Source organism: Kogia breviceps, chromosome 14 (genome assembly GCF_026419965.1).
Source record: "Kogia breviceps isolate mKogBre1 chromosome 14, mKogBre1 haplotype 1, whole genome shotgun sequence".
Classification (NCBI taxonomy): Eukaryota; Metazoa; Chordata; class Mammalia; order Artiodactyla; family Physeteridae; genus Kogia; species Kogia breviceps.
Genome location: NC_081323.1, coordinates 22,167,111 through 22,179,529, shown reverse-complemented (window position 1 = coordinate 22,179,529; position 12,419 = coordinate 22,167,111). Strand labels below are relative to the sequence as shown.

At 49.9% G+C, this 12,419-nt stretch overlaps 1 protein-coding gene across 1 annotated transcript in view; it reads right to left on the bottom strand.

Moving 5' to 3' along the window:
* Positions 1-7,741: 7,741 nt before the first annotated feature.
* The window catches only part of SAMHD1 (SAM and HD domain containing deoxynucleoside triphosphate triphosphohydrolase 1), a 65,751-nt gene continuing 61,073 nt past the window's right edge, over positions 7,742-12,419 (bottom strand). The window contains exon 16 of the mRNA XM_059038060.2: positions 7,742-9,882. Within this exon, the coding sequence (XP_058894043.1) occupies positions 9,748-9,882 (135 nt within the window). The 3' untranslated portion in view covers positions 7,742-9,747. The remainder of the gene's footprint in view (positions 9,883-12,419) is intronic.

Sequence of the window (12,419 nt, the reverse complement as noted above, 5' to 3'; positions counted from 1 at the left end):
TGGCCGAGGCTCTCAGGCTCTGGACATGTGGAAGCTGGTATCTCCTTGTCCCTCCACTCACCAGGCCTCTTTGTGTCTTCACAGCCCAGCCAGGTGGAGGACGCTCTGTCTGGGGAGGAGGGTGAGGAAGAGGAAGAGGAAAAGGAGGAGGAGACAGCCCCAGCCCCAGCTCCTGCTCCTGAAGATCCAGTGGAGCCCCAGCTGGCAGAAGCCAGCCAGGTTCTGGGAGCCTCGGAGATGAGGCAGGTTCGGGCACAGTCCATGGTACAAAGATTTCAGCCCTGAGCCTAAGGGTGCCATGCCCCTGCCCCACCCCAGCCAGGTCCAAGGACACCCAGGGTCACTCCTGCTCTGTCCTCTGTTCACTGCGTCACCTTGGGCAAATCAGTTCTCCTCTCTGGGCTTTTCTTCCTTTCTTGTAAAATGATCCAGTAATCCTAGCACTGCCTTCTTCCCTGGGCCAGGAGGTTAAGGACTTAGTGAACTAATCTAGTCCTTGGGAATTGACGCCAAAGCTGAGGTGGGGGTGGGAGGATGAGGTGGGGGGGTTAGGAGGAGGGGTTCAGCATCTCATCTCTTCTCTGGCTGCTAGGGGCCAAGGTGACCCCTCTGACCTGGGTTCAAATCCTGGCTCTGCCACTCACTCCCCATGTGGGCTTCAGGCAGGTTGCTTCACCTCCCTGAGCCTCAGCTTCCTCATCTATAAAATGGGAATACTAATCCCTCTCTCTGAGGGTTCCTGCTAATTGGCGTGAAAGTCCCCTGGAAACAGTAAAGTACTCTGTAACCTGCAAAGCACCATGCTTGGGTGAGTGGTGGCTGTTTAACCTCTGTCCTCCTGGGACCCGAAGGATCTGGGGCGAGGAGGGTGGGAGGATTGGGAAGCCTCACTCACCTCCAGTCCCGTCCCTAGCTCAGCCTCCACCTCCCCCCGAGAGTCGCTGGACACTCCTGGAGTCTGGCCTTTTGCACGTCGAGGGACGGCTTCAGTCTGCGGAGCCTGTACAGGCAGATGCAGGGCCACGGCGGGCCGGTGCTGCTGGTGCTGAGGGACCGGGATGGCCAGGTGAGCTGTGCTGGGAGTGTTCGTGGAGGGGATGCATGTCGATGGGCCCCCGAGGGCCTCTCCATCCCCCAGCTCTGCCCCAGGCTCCCCAGGAGCCTCTCTAGAACGGGCCTATGTTACCAAGCCTGAAGCGGGGTGCTGCCAGTGGACCTCCAGCTCCCTTCCAGCTGCAAACTGCAAACTCTTCTTTCCAGATGTTTGGGGCCTTCTCCTCCTCGGCTATTCGACTCAGCAAAGGCTTCTACGGTACTGGCGAGACGTTCCTCTTCTCCTTCTCTCCACAGCTGAAGGTGATGTTCTTAACCTTCCAGGTGGGGAGTGGGATCTAGGGCAGGACAAAGAACCTGGGATCCCAGTGGCCCCCAGCTCCATCCCCCATGCTGGGTGCCTGGTGTCCTTCCATCTCTCCACAGAGGGCGTACAGCAGGGCAGTGGCAGGCAGAGCATCCCCCTTCATTTAAAAAGCACTCAGTTCCTGGCAACCACTGACTGGCTTGAGAGGAGGTTTGTCGCTCAGCAGATACAGGCTGGAAAGACAAAACTGGTCCAAGTGCAGGTAGCCCTGTGGGTGTGGGGGTAGGAAGATGAAGACAGACATGCCCGGGCTTCCCTGGTGGCGCAGTGGTTGAGAATCTGCCTGCCGATGCAGGAGACATGGGTTCGTGCCCTGGTCCGGGAAGATCCCACATGCTGCAGAGCAACTAAGCCCGTGAGCCATGGCCGCTAGGCCTGTGCGTCCGGAGCCTGTGCTCCGCAACGGGAGAGGCCACGACAGTGAGAGGCCCACGTACCGCAAAAAAAAAAAAAAAAAAAAAAAAAAAAAAAAAAGACAGACACGCCCAGTGGCTTATATTTTCTTAGGCAGTGTCGGGTAAGGCCATCAGCTAAGGGTGAGGATGGAGAGGAGGGTGTGAAGGTTGAGGGGAGAGGAGGGATGGCAGGAGCAGAAAAGGAAGCTGCTGGAGAAAACTGGAGAAACAGAAGGGCAGCTAGGCAGGGCTGACTGGAGGTCCGAGACTGTGAATGTAAAGGCCACTTACTTCGGTGTGTGCTCTTCTCTAGCAAAATTCAGCTCCTCAGGTTCAAGCACGGAGAGCGTGACGGGAGGGTTCAACCACGATGGGGTTTTGCCAAGCTGCTTTACTAGAGGGAGACAGGGAAAAGGAAGTTGAATGGAGTGGAAACACAAAATAGATGAAGCACTAGTTGCAGGTGCATTGGTTTGCCATTAGAAACCCCTGTCCCATGCACAGAGCAAGACACCTACAGATAAATGCAACAACATAGGCATCTGGTTGCATGACAAGGAGGTCACAAGCTTGGACTGACTGACTTGCCGAAGGCAAAACACACCATATCTGCTGCGTGGCCTCCATCACCAGCCTGGAAATCTTATCAGGGAAGAGGAGAGGGGACAGTTGTTTACAATAAACCCATGCTGGATAGTAGGCCTCACCGCTGGCCTTCTAGGGTTCACGTACTAGAATCCTCAAGTTGTACAAGGTTCCTCCTACAGTTCCTTGGCAGAATCCTTTGCTGGTTCCTCCTCATCTCCCCAGCCTTTTAATGTCATGGGGTCCGAAAGCTCGGGTTTTGGTTGTCACCTCTTCTCTGACTACCCTCTTTTCCTTCGAGGTCTCGTCCATTCTCACAACTTCCCAAGCCATCCAGGTGCTGATGGCCTCTCCCCCGGACTCCACACTCATACATCCAACCACTACCCAGTGTCTCCAGTTGGATCTAAATGGCATTTGAAGCCTCACAGTTTCAAAGCTGAGCTCCTGACTTTGTCCCAGAAAATCGGTTCCCCCTGCCATCTTCTCTGACAAAGTTAAGGGCACCTCTATCTTTTCTGTCATCGAGACCAAAAATTTTGGAGCCCTTCTTAACGCCTCTTTCACACCCTACATCTGAGCTGTCAATGAATCCTGATGGCTCTTCGTTCTCTTTCTATCACTATCCAGAATCCACCACTTCTCACCATGTCCTTTGCTGTCACTCTGGTTCAAGCTATCATTACTTGCCTGTGTTCCTGCTATAGCCTCCTAATGCTTCCACCTTCAGTCATCACAGTACCTGGAGTGAGCCTTTTAAAAGGTAAGTCAGGGCACATCACTCCTGGGCTCCAAGCTGCCGATGGCTTCCTTTCTCCCTCAGAGAAAAGCCAAAGTCTTTACAGTAACCTACAAGTCCCTACGTCTCTTGGCCTCTCTCTGATGTCATTTCTTGCTACTTTCCCTCTCCTGCACTCTGCTGTAGCCACACAGACCTGTCGGTTTGTTCTTAAACAGGCAGGCCTGTTCCTACCTCAGGGCCTTTGCACACACTGCTCTACCTAGTGTGCCCTCCACAGGATCTCCATGTGGGTCGGTTCTCACTTCCTTCAGGACCCTGCTCAGATGTCACCCTCTCGGCAAGGCCCTCCCTGGCCACCTGCTTTAAATTTGTAACACTACAGTCCTGAGAAATTCTTACTGCCCTCTACTTCTTTCTCCTTAGCTTTTGTCGCCACCTAATATACCATTTATTTTACTTATTTGCCCACCTCCTGCCGCTAGAGGGAGAATTCCAGGAGGCAGGAATTTTTGTCTGTTATGTTTGCTGTTCTCTCCAGTGACTGAACAGTGCCTGGTGCTAAATGCCAAAAAAATTCTTCAAAGGAACTTATGATTTTTTTCAGGGGATCACTATAGTCTTCCCAGGATACTGTTATGGAATCTCATCCTTTCAAAAATTGGATAACTTTTGCCTGTCTTTGGTGTTCTGGCACCTCTTATGTTCTTCAGGAATTCCCAGCCATTCCTTGACCTCTCTTCCAAGAAGCGCCACGAACATGGTCTTAATTTTTTCTGCAGCAATGTTTATCTTCCTCCTTCAAGTCTGAAGGTCATGTTCCTTGAGGAAAGTAGAGGAGGAGCTGAATGGTTCTGTCTTCTCGTGGCCACTTGTTAATATTATCTCACCTCCTCTGAGCCCAGGGCTTATCTCTTATTAGTCCATTTTCTTGCTTAACACCCTTTGGTTGCTCAGAGCATTTTTGGCAACTAATCACAGGCAATAATATGCTATACTTTTGCAGCCTTTTAAACATCTTTTTATTAGCTAAATTGACCCTTGAATAATTTGTTTATTCAACAAACATCTATACCATGTCTCAGGAATACTGCCGGAATCAAGGCAGCCTTCACGGAGCTTACCTGTTAGCTGGGCAGGCAGTGGCATATTGCCACATGAACAGAGCCTGGGAGGAAGGGCTACTTTCAATTTCTCTGGGATGACATTTGGGCTGAAAGATGAGAAGTGGGCCATTTGAGGATCTGGGGGAAAAGCATCCTGGTCAGAGGGACCAGCAAGCGTGAAGATCCTCGAGCAGCAATAGCTTCAGGTGTGTCCCAGGGACAGAAGGGCCAAGGTAGATGAAGTGCAGTCATTAAGGGGGAAAAGAGGTAGGAGAGAAAATCGGGGGCATAGCAGGCTGGGCTTTCGGCTGTTGTAAGCAGTTGGATTTTATTTCCAGGGCCATTGGAGGGCTTTAGCAGAGGAGGGCTAATATCCTATTGGATATTTTTTTTTTTTTTTTTTTTTTTTTTTTTTTTTTGCGATACGCGGGCCTCTCACTGTTGTGGCCTCTCCCGTTGCGGAGCACAGGCTCTGGACGCGCAGGCTCAGCAGCCATGGCTCACGGGCCTAGCCGCTCCGCGGCATGTGTGATCTTCCCGGACCGGGGCACGAACCTGTGTCCCCTGCATCGGCAGGCGGACTCTCAACCACTGCGCCACCAGGGAAGCCCCCGATTGGATTTTGAATAGGTCACTGACCGCAGTGCAGACATGGGCTCTAGGCAGGAGACAGTGGAAGCAGAGACCCATTAGGAGGCTGTGATCCAGGGAGGAGTGACTGGTGGGGACGGATGGAACAGAAATGGCGGTAGTCAGGGCGTCTCTTTGGGGTGGGGCCCACAACACTTGCTGAGGAACTGGGTGTGAGGCAGCACTGGGGAGTGTGCAGGCTTGGTGTTGCCTCCAGCGAGGGGAGGAAACAGTAAGGGTAGAATCAGGGCCCCGCCCCTGACCTGGACTTTCCGCCTCCTCTCTACAGCTTTGGAAGTAGGAAGCCTCAGAGGGTTCTGGTCTATTCCTAGAACAGAAGGGCTTTGGGGCTGTGGGAATTCAGACTGGAGGGCAAGAGGAGGTGAACTCCAGGGAGACTGGAGAGAAACTGCAAGAGTTAGGAGCCCAGAGTAGCTCCTGCGCCTTCGTTGGGGCCTGGAGGTTCTGTTTCCTCCACAACACTGCCACACAGTGGTGTAGAGTCAAAGTGCAAGGGCAGGACTCGCCCAGTAACCGCAGGTTTCTCCTATCATCACAGGTCTTCAAGTGGACAGGAAACAACTCTTTCTTTGTGAAAGGAGACGTGGATTCACTGATGATGGGCTGTGGCAGGTGCGTGTCTCAGTCCTCCGCGAGTCTCGAGTGTCGGGGTGGTCTGTGCTCGGATCCCTTCTCCCGTCCGGAAATGCTGAGCTAGACTGCCCCAGACAAGATGGGGAGGCTGCTGGTTAACCTTCAAGCCTCTCCCTTCAGCAGCTCCTGGGGCCTGCTCAGTCCCCTAGCCAACCCCCTAAACCCTGCTCTAAGTCAATATTGAGAGGACAGGGTGGCATGAACTCTCCTCCAAAGTGTTTCGCTGGTGACAGCTTAGGCTGAATTTATGTGTAACGTTGGAGAAACAGCATTCCATATGGGTGGATGAGGCTAGATTCAAGGGATGGGCAAGCCTCAAATTTACCTGTCAGCTCCATGATCGCAGGAATATAACTCACTGGAGGAAGGCAGGCATCTGCCTGGAACCCGGCGTGCGTGCGTGCGTGCGTGCGTGCGTGTACGCGCGCGCGTGCGCCTCTTGGGGGTGGGAGATGGAGTGCGTTAGAAAGACAAGGTTAGTCTCGCCTCTGGTATGACCTGCAAATTCAGGCAGAATAACTCTTATCCTGAGGGTACAGATGAAAGCATTGCTTGCTTAGTACCAGGCAAGTTCTTTGCTCTCCCAACTGCCTGAAAAGCCTCCACTGAGAGGCAGATTGACACAGAACGCACCAGCCATGGCTGATTTGCAGTAAGCCACTTCCCAGCTCCAGCCTAGGTTTGCTGTCAAACGAGGGGATTAGAATGGATGCCCTCTGACGTGTTTTGGGCTCAGAGTCCACGCTTGCGAGAGCCCCTGCGTTGGTTAAGCATTGCCATCTTTAACGTTCTGAATGTTCTAAAACTGTATTGTGGTGATGGTTGCACCAATGCATATATTTATCAAAATCATTGAACCGTAAAAAAAAAAAAAAAAAAAAAAAGCTCCAAACCCTGTGGGGAACAACATGCGAGCCCCTAACAATCAGGATAAATTGGTTTAAGGGGAGCTGAGACAAAGGCGAAGTGGGGCTGCGGTCGCAGTGTAGCCAAGCACCGCTGGTGCAGGTCCGAAAGGTGGGAGCGATGCCAAGACTCTCCTCTCTCTTAGTGGCCACTTTGGGCTGTGGTTGGATGGAGACTTGTATCACGGGGGGAGCCACCCTTGTGCGACCTTCAACAACGAGGTGCTGGCCCGGCAGGAGCAGTTCTGCATCAAGGAGCTAGAGGCCTGGGTCCTGGGCTGATGCCCTGGTGGGCAGCTTCCTGGGGCAACAGGGGCTTGGATCTGCCCCTGGATGCCTACGAGGCCTCCCTCACCCTGGGCCGTCCATTCTGTCCGAAACACAGATGGCGAAGTGTCTCAGTGTGGACTGTGGCTGTGAGCCAGCCTCCCGTCGCCCAAGGACCAAGACAGGCATGGGCACAGCCCATGTTCTCCTGGAGAGGGGACTTTGAAGGAGTGAAAGCACTTATACCTCACCCGAGCAGCACAAAGTCCCTCAGAAAAAATGATCTTTTTAGAGAGTATACAGTTAATACATGTTTACTGTAGAAAACCCAGAAGATATAAAAGAATTAAAGTTGCCTAAAATTCAACCACCCCCCAAAACACTAACATTTCATGTATATCCTTCCAGACAATTTTCCAAGGAGATATATATATATCTTACAAAATGGGATTCTACTCTGTATGTTTTAGACATTATTTTAACTTAAAGAATATTGTCAAACCATAGACACCAGGACTCAACCAGTGAAATTAGACTCCAGTAGCATCCTTCTTTTCCCAGAACATTGAGGGCTTTCTGTCTGCCACCAGTGTGCCAGCGGGTGCTTGCAAATCTCTTATTTAATTCCACGAGGAAAATATGAAAGCAGCAAATGAACAATATGCATATTTGGGTAAAGAATTTGAAATTCTGTAGATGGGAACCTCAGGGAGGTTAAAAAGGAGGAAGGGTATGTTTTCTGGCAAAACAGGAGCTCAGAAAAGCTAAAAAACCCCAGAAATCCATATCCTTCCCCATGCTAGTGCCTGTCTCCTGCCAGAAGAAGATTCTTTATCAGGCCATTACTTGCCATTATTGAATGAGGAAAACCACATAACATAGGCCCTGTTAATACCATCCCCTCTGGAAGACCCAACACAGTGCTGAGGTATGAAGAAACATCTGGGTGCATTCCTAGACCAAACACAGTTCTTTTGCACAAAAGGGTCAAAACTGGGCACACAAGTGTGAGAGAAAGTCGTCAAGGAAGACACCGTTGGTTTCAAGATAGAGATACATTCATGAGGTTTTATTGCAGCTGTTTCCCTCACCCAGATGAAATAACCAGTCACTTGAACTTGCAGTTCTATTTACATTCTTAATGTGACAATGCTCAGTAACTCTAGAAGCCAAGCTGTTAAAGTCTTCGTTTTTATACAAATAGTGAAGATGTTTCTTAAGAAAAATTTAACCTTGTCAGTGGCACATGGTTCCCATAATTAAAACAGTTGCAAAGAGCATAAAGTGCAGCTGCCTGGTATGTAACAAAAGATGCAAACAAAATAGATTCAAGTTGTTTCTCAGAGAGCACAATGATACAACACTGAGACCACAAAATTGCAGAGTAAAACAATGATTTAAAGGTAGGCGGTGCAAAAATAAAACAATCTTGGCAGAGGAACATTACATTCTTGACCTTGGGTCCGGGCACATGAAGTCTGGGACGGATGCTTCTCCCTACTGAACATTTCAGAGGCACCTTGGTTAAAATGGACATGACCCAGTACCACGGACCACTTTCCTTGTGCTTCTATGAGCCCATGTGTGACCACATCCCCACCACACAGCATCGTGGTGGGAGAGGAGAAGGGCTCTAACTACTCTATGAATTAGGGTCAACTCTTGATTATCTACTGAGGGATGGGGGAGGGGTGATAGTGCACAACGGCAGACATTCCAAATACCTGTCACCCTAGTGTCTACAGCAGAAAGCCTGGTTACACAGTGGAAGGTGCAGCACTCCTAAGGCCCTGTGGAAAATCCGCTGGCCTGTGGTCTGAGTTCCTCTGCACTCCCTCTTGCTCTTGCCCAGGGCCAGGGCTGGCTCCCCAGGCCCAGCCTGCTAGGGAGTGTCGGGCTTTTGTAAGGGAGTGTCGAAGCACAAGATGTTAGTAGCTCCTGACTACACTCCCCACTGCCCTGCCTCTGGCAGCCACCAGCTTTGGCTCTAACTCCAGACTTTGCTCTTGGTGAATTTCTGTAGCACTGGGGATGTGCGTATGCGGGGGAGCCCTCAGTTCAGGAGCGCTGCTCAACCACAGTGGTGTAGAGACACAGAAGGGAACCTGGAGTTCACTGGGCAATCACTTCATCTCTGCACGGGCAGCTACCAGCATAAATGAAGTCCCAGCTCTGACGAGCCCTGAGGATGGATGGTTCCTGTCATGACCTCTGATCAGCACCCAAGCAAGATGCAGAGAGCAGGTGGGACGGAAGCTGCCTTCTCCAGGCTGGGCAACAGTAGAACCCTCAGGGCTTGGGCAGTGAGCACTCAGGACGGAAAGAAACCAACACGGGCTAGAGCCACAGCTGACCCAGAGAACAGCTTGGTTTGGGGGATCCCTCTGCCACTGGGGCTAGGGGTCTCCTATAAGGTAGTTTTATGCCCCACTTCAGAGGAGGCCAGAGCCCTCAGATCTTTTCAGCAAATCAATCAGACCTCTCATCAAAACGCTGGAGCCCCTCCTGGCCCTCATCTACTATTGATCCCACATGGCAGCTTACAGGGGGCTAAAAGGGTGAGGGTAGGTGCCTTTCACTAATGTTCCAGTCACTCAAGGAGAGCTCTCTTTACATTTGGGGTGATGGGCACCTCCTCAGGGGTGCAGGATTTTACGTTTTGCTTTTAACTGCGGCTGTTCATGACAATCCCAAATGCAAATTCCAGTGTGCACCTTTGTCTAATTTCCAAATTTTTTTAAAAACAATCATATGTCCTAAGAGTTCAAAGTACATAAAAGAGCGGTTATTCTAAGAAAACAGGCTGCTAAAGAAGAAAGGCTTTGATTAATATTAAAAATAGGCAAGGCAGTGCTTTCCACAGCTCACGTAATAAGGTTTGCCTAACACCTGTTCCTCTAAATAAAAATGACTTAGCATGTGCGTACATTCAAAATATAAAAGGCACTAGTTGTCAATACATTTGTAGAACTCTGTAATCAAATTCCCTAAATTAATTGTGTTCGGGGGAGGGAGAGGCTTTTTGTAAACAACTGACCGCAGACATTCACACTGAGTCATCTTGAAAAAGCTGGTGTTTGACTTTGGATGCTTCTCGGGTGTGAGCTGGACTCTGGGCTGAATCTGTGTAATTCCACTCCAATTTTCGAGGTGTTATAAGTGGGGCTACAATATCACCATCCTGTCAAAGAGAGAGAAACTAGAAATAGAGAATAGCCAGTTTTCGTGGTTTTGAGCGAACGCCTCAGGTACACATGTCCTGCAGACAGATTGCTTCTGGACAGACCTACTCTTGGGAAACCCCAGATTGTATATATGCTCAGTGCGTGGGATGAATTAGAAACACCACGGTCCTAGGAAGGGAAGAGCCCTCAGAGCAAAAGCCACCAGACCTATTCTTTTCACATAGCTAGGTTTTAAGCCCTCTCTCTTCACACACTTCCACGGAACACACTCTGTCCTGGTTTTCCAGGAGAAAGAGGGCCTGCACTGGACCCTTGCTCCTCTCTTTCCTAGTCTCCCCTGTAATAAATGTCCCAGGTCTGTAAGACGGCAAAGGGGGGAAGGACAGAGTGCACCTGCAGAACTTGAGCTTTGCTCCACAATCAAGGCTATAACTTTGGCCCCATCAGCATTGACTCCACCCAAAACAAGGGATGGTGTCAAAGTGAAGTGACACTACGACGTGAAAACAAAGTGTAAGAAGCTAGGTCCTCTAAAACCTGACTCTATCCTGAATCGTTCTTGAACTTGTGGATGGATTCTCAAGGTTATATGAGGGTACAGGATCTGTGAGAGCCTTTATTGCACTAGGAAGAGAATGCTTGTGATAGAATATCGTGGCCTCCACTTGCCTACTTGCTCTCAGATCCACTCTTCGCCTCCCTCTGCTGTGCTCTGTGTAACAGGAGCTGCTCTTGTGAACTACGTTTCCCAGCTTCCGTGTCTACTGGCCTCCAGTCAGGTTTGGCCGATAGAAGGCACTGGTGGGAGGCTGGAAGAGAGGGGGGCAGAGAAGCCAGGGTGTCTCTCCCCTAACCCCTCTGGCTGGGTACAGTGGCTGTGTTCTGCTGTGGTTCTAGCTTCTGCAGGTGGCCCAGCACCTGGACTCCCACCTCCTACCTTAGAGGTGGCAGCAGCTCCCTCCTGTTGTCTGTCTTGTTTGCCCATTTAGCTCTTCTAAAGCTTTGGGATCTCATGCCCCGTATCACATTTCTTCTGCTGACCTATGCTGGATCTGACTTGATAGAGCTATTGTTAAAAGCAGCCACACTATTGCCATGACACTCATATTCGTAAGACCCGTACCTCAAGTCAACATTATCTGTTTTCAAACTCGTCTCTATTTCTACCAAACATCCTTATTTCTACCCGTTCTAATTTCAACTCTAGTGAATTTTATGAACGCCGACTTGACTATGTCACTTTCCTGCTTACACACCCCAATGCTCCCTCTGCTCTGGTGCTCTTGGCTTACAGGACTGCGCACAGTGCCCTGCCCCCGTCCCTAAATGCACCCTGTTCTCTCTCACCTTCCACCCCACCCCCACCCCTCTTTACCCAGCTGACTCCTCATCCATTCTTCAGGTCTCAGCTTCCAAGTCCCTCTTTAAATAAGCCTTCCCCAACCAACCAGTCTTAAACCCGTCTCCTTTTTGCTCCTCTAAGACTGTCCACACTGCCTCTGACCCCAAAGCACTTAACCACACCATTGTGATTGTTATTTACTCAAGTGTCTGTTATCCCCAAATAGAGAGAAACCCGTGGGAACTGCCTCAGGAACCGTTCCATCCCTGGCCCCTAACATAGGGCCTGGTGAAAACACTCATTCCCTGACTGAATGTATCTGGATTTAAGGTCACTATCACCACATGGCTGAACTTGACTAGCCTCTTGTCTCTCTGCTTCCAGTCTCTCCACGTTCCAATCCATCTGCTGCTAGAGTTTTCCTTCTTCATCAGGGGTTTAGTCTCCTTAGGAGCTACAGTACATAAGACAGACATACTTCCTTATTTCCACTGGTCTCACTCTAGCTGGAGACAAAACCCAGAAGTAAATAATAATTGCAGCAGCATGGTAAGTCTTAATACTCTCGACAATTCCCTGCCCACTGTACATAACAATAAATCTTTCTTAGCTGATTACCCACACTTCACAATCCAGCCGACTCTTCCGTTTCCCGTCACCTCAACAATAAGACTTTGAGGCCCCCAAACACACCCAACTTGTTCCAGTTTCATTTTTGTGTAGCTTCCATTTCTCTCTGCTACTCATCCAAACACAATCCAGCCTTCTGGATACAGTAGAATCTTCCCTCCTGCCGAAGACTTTTCTTTCTTTTTTTTTTTAAACATCTTTAGTGGAGTATAATTGCTTTACAATGGTGTTAGTTTCTGCTTTATAACAAAGTGAATCAGCTATACATATACATATATTCCCATATCTCCTCACTCTTGCGTCTCCCTCCCACCCTCCCTATCCCACCCCTCTAGGTGGTCACAAAGCACCGAGCTGATCTCCCTGTGCTATGCGGCTGCTTCCCACTAGCTATCTATTTTACATTTGGTAGTGTATATATGTCCATGCCACTCTCTCACTTTGTCCCAGCTTACCCTTCCCCCTCCCCGTGTCCTCAAATCCATTCTCTATGTCTAAATCTTTATTCCTGTCCTTCCCCTACGTTCTTCAAAACCATTTTTTTTAAAAGATTCCATATAT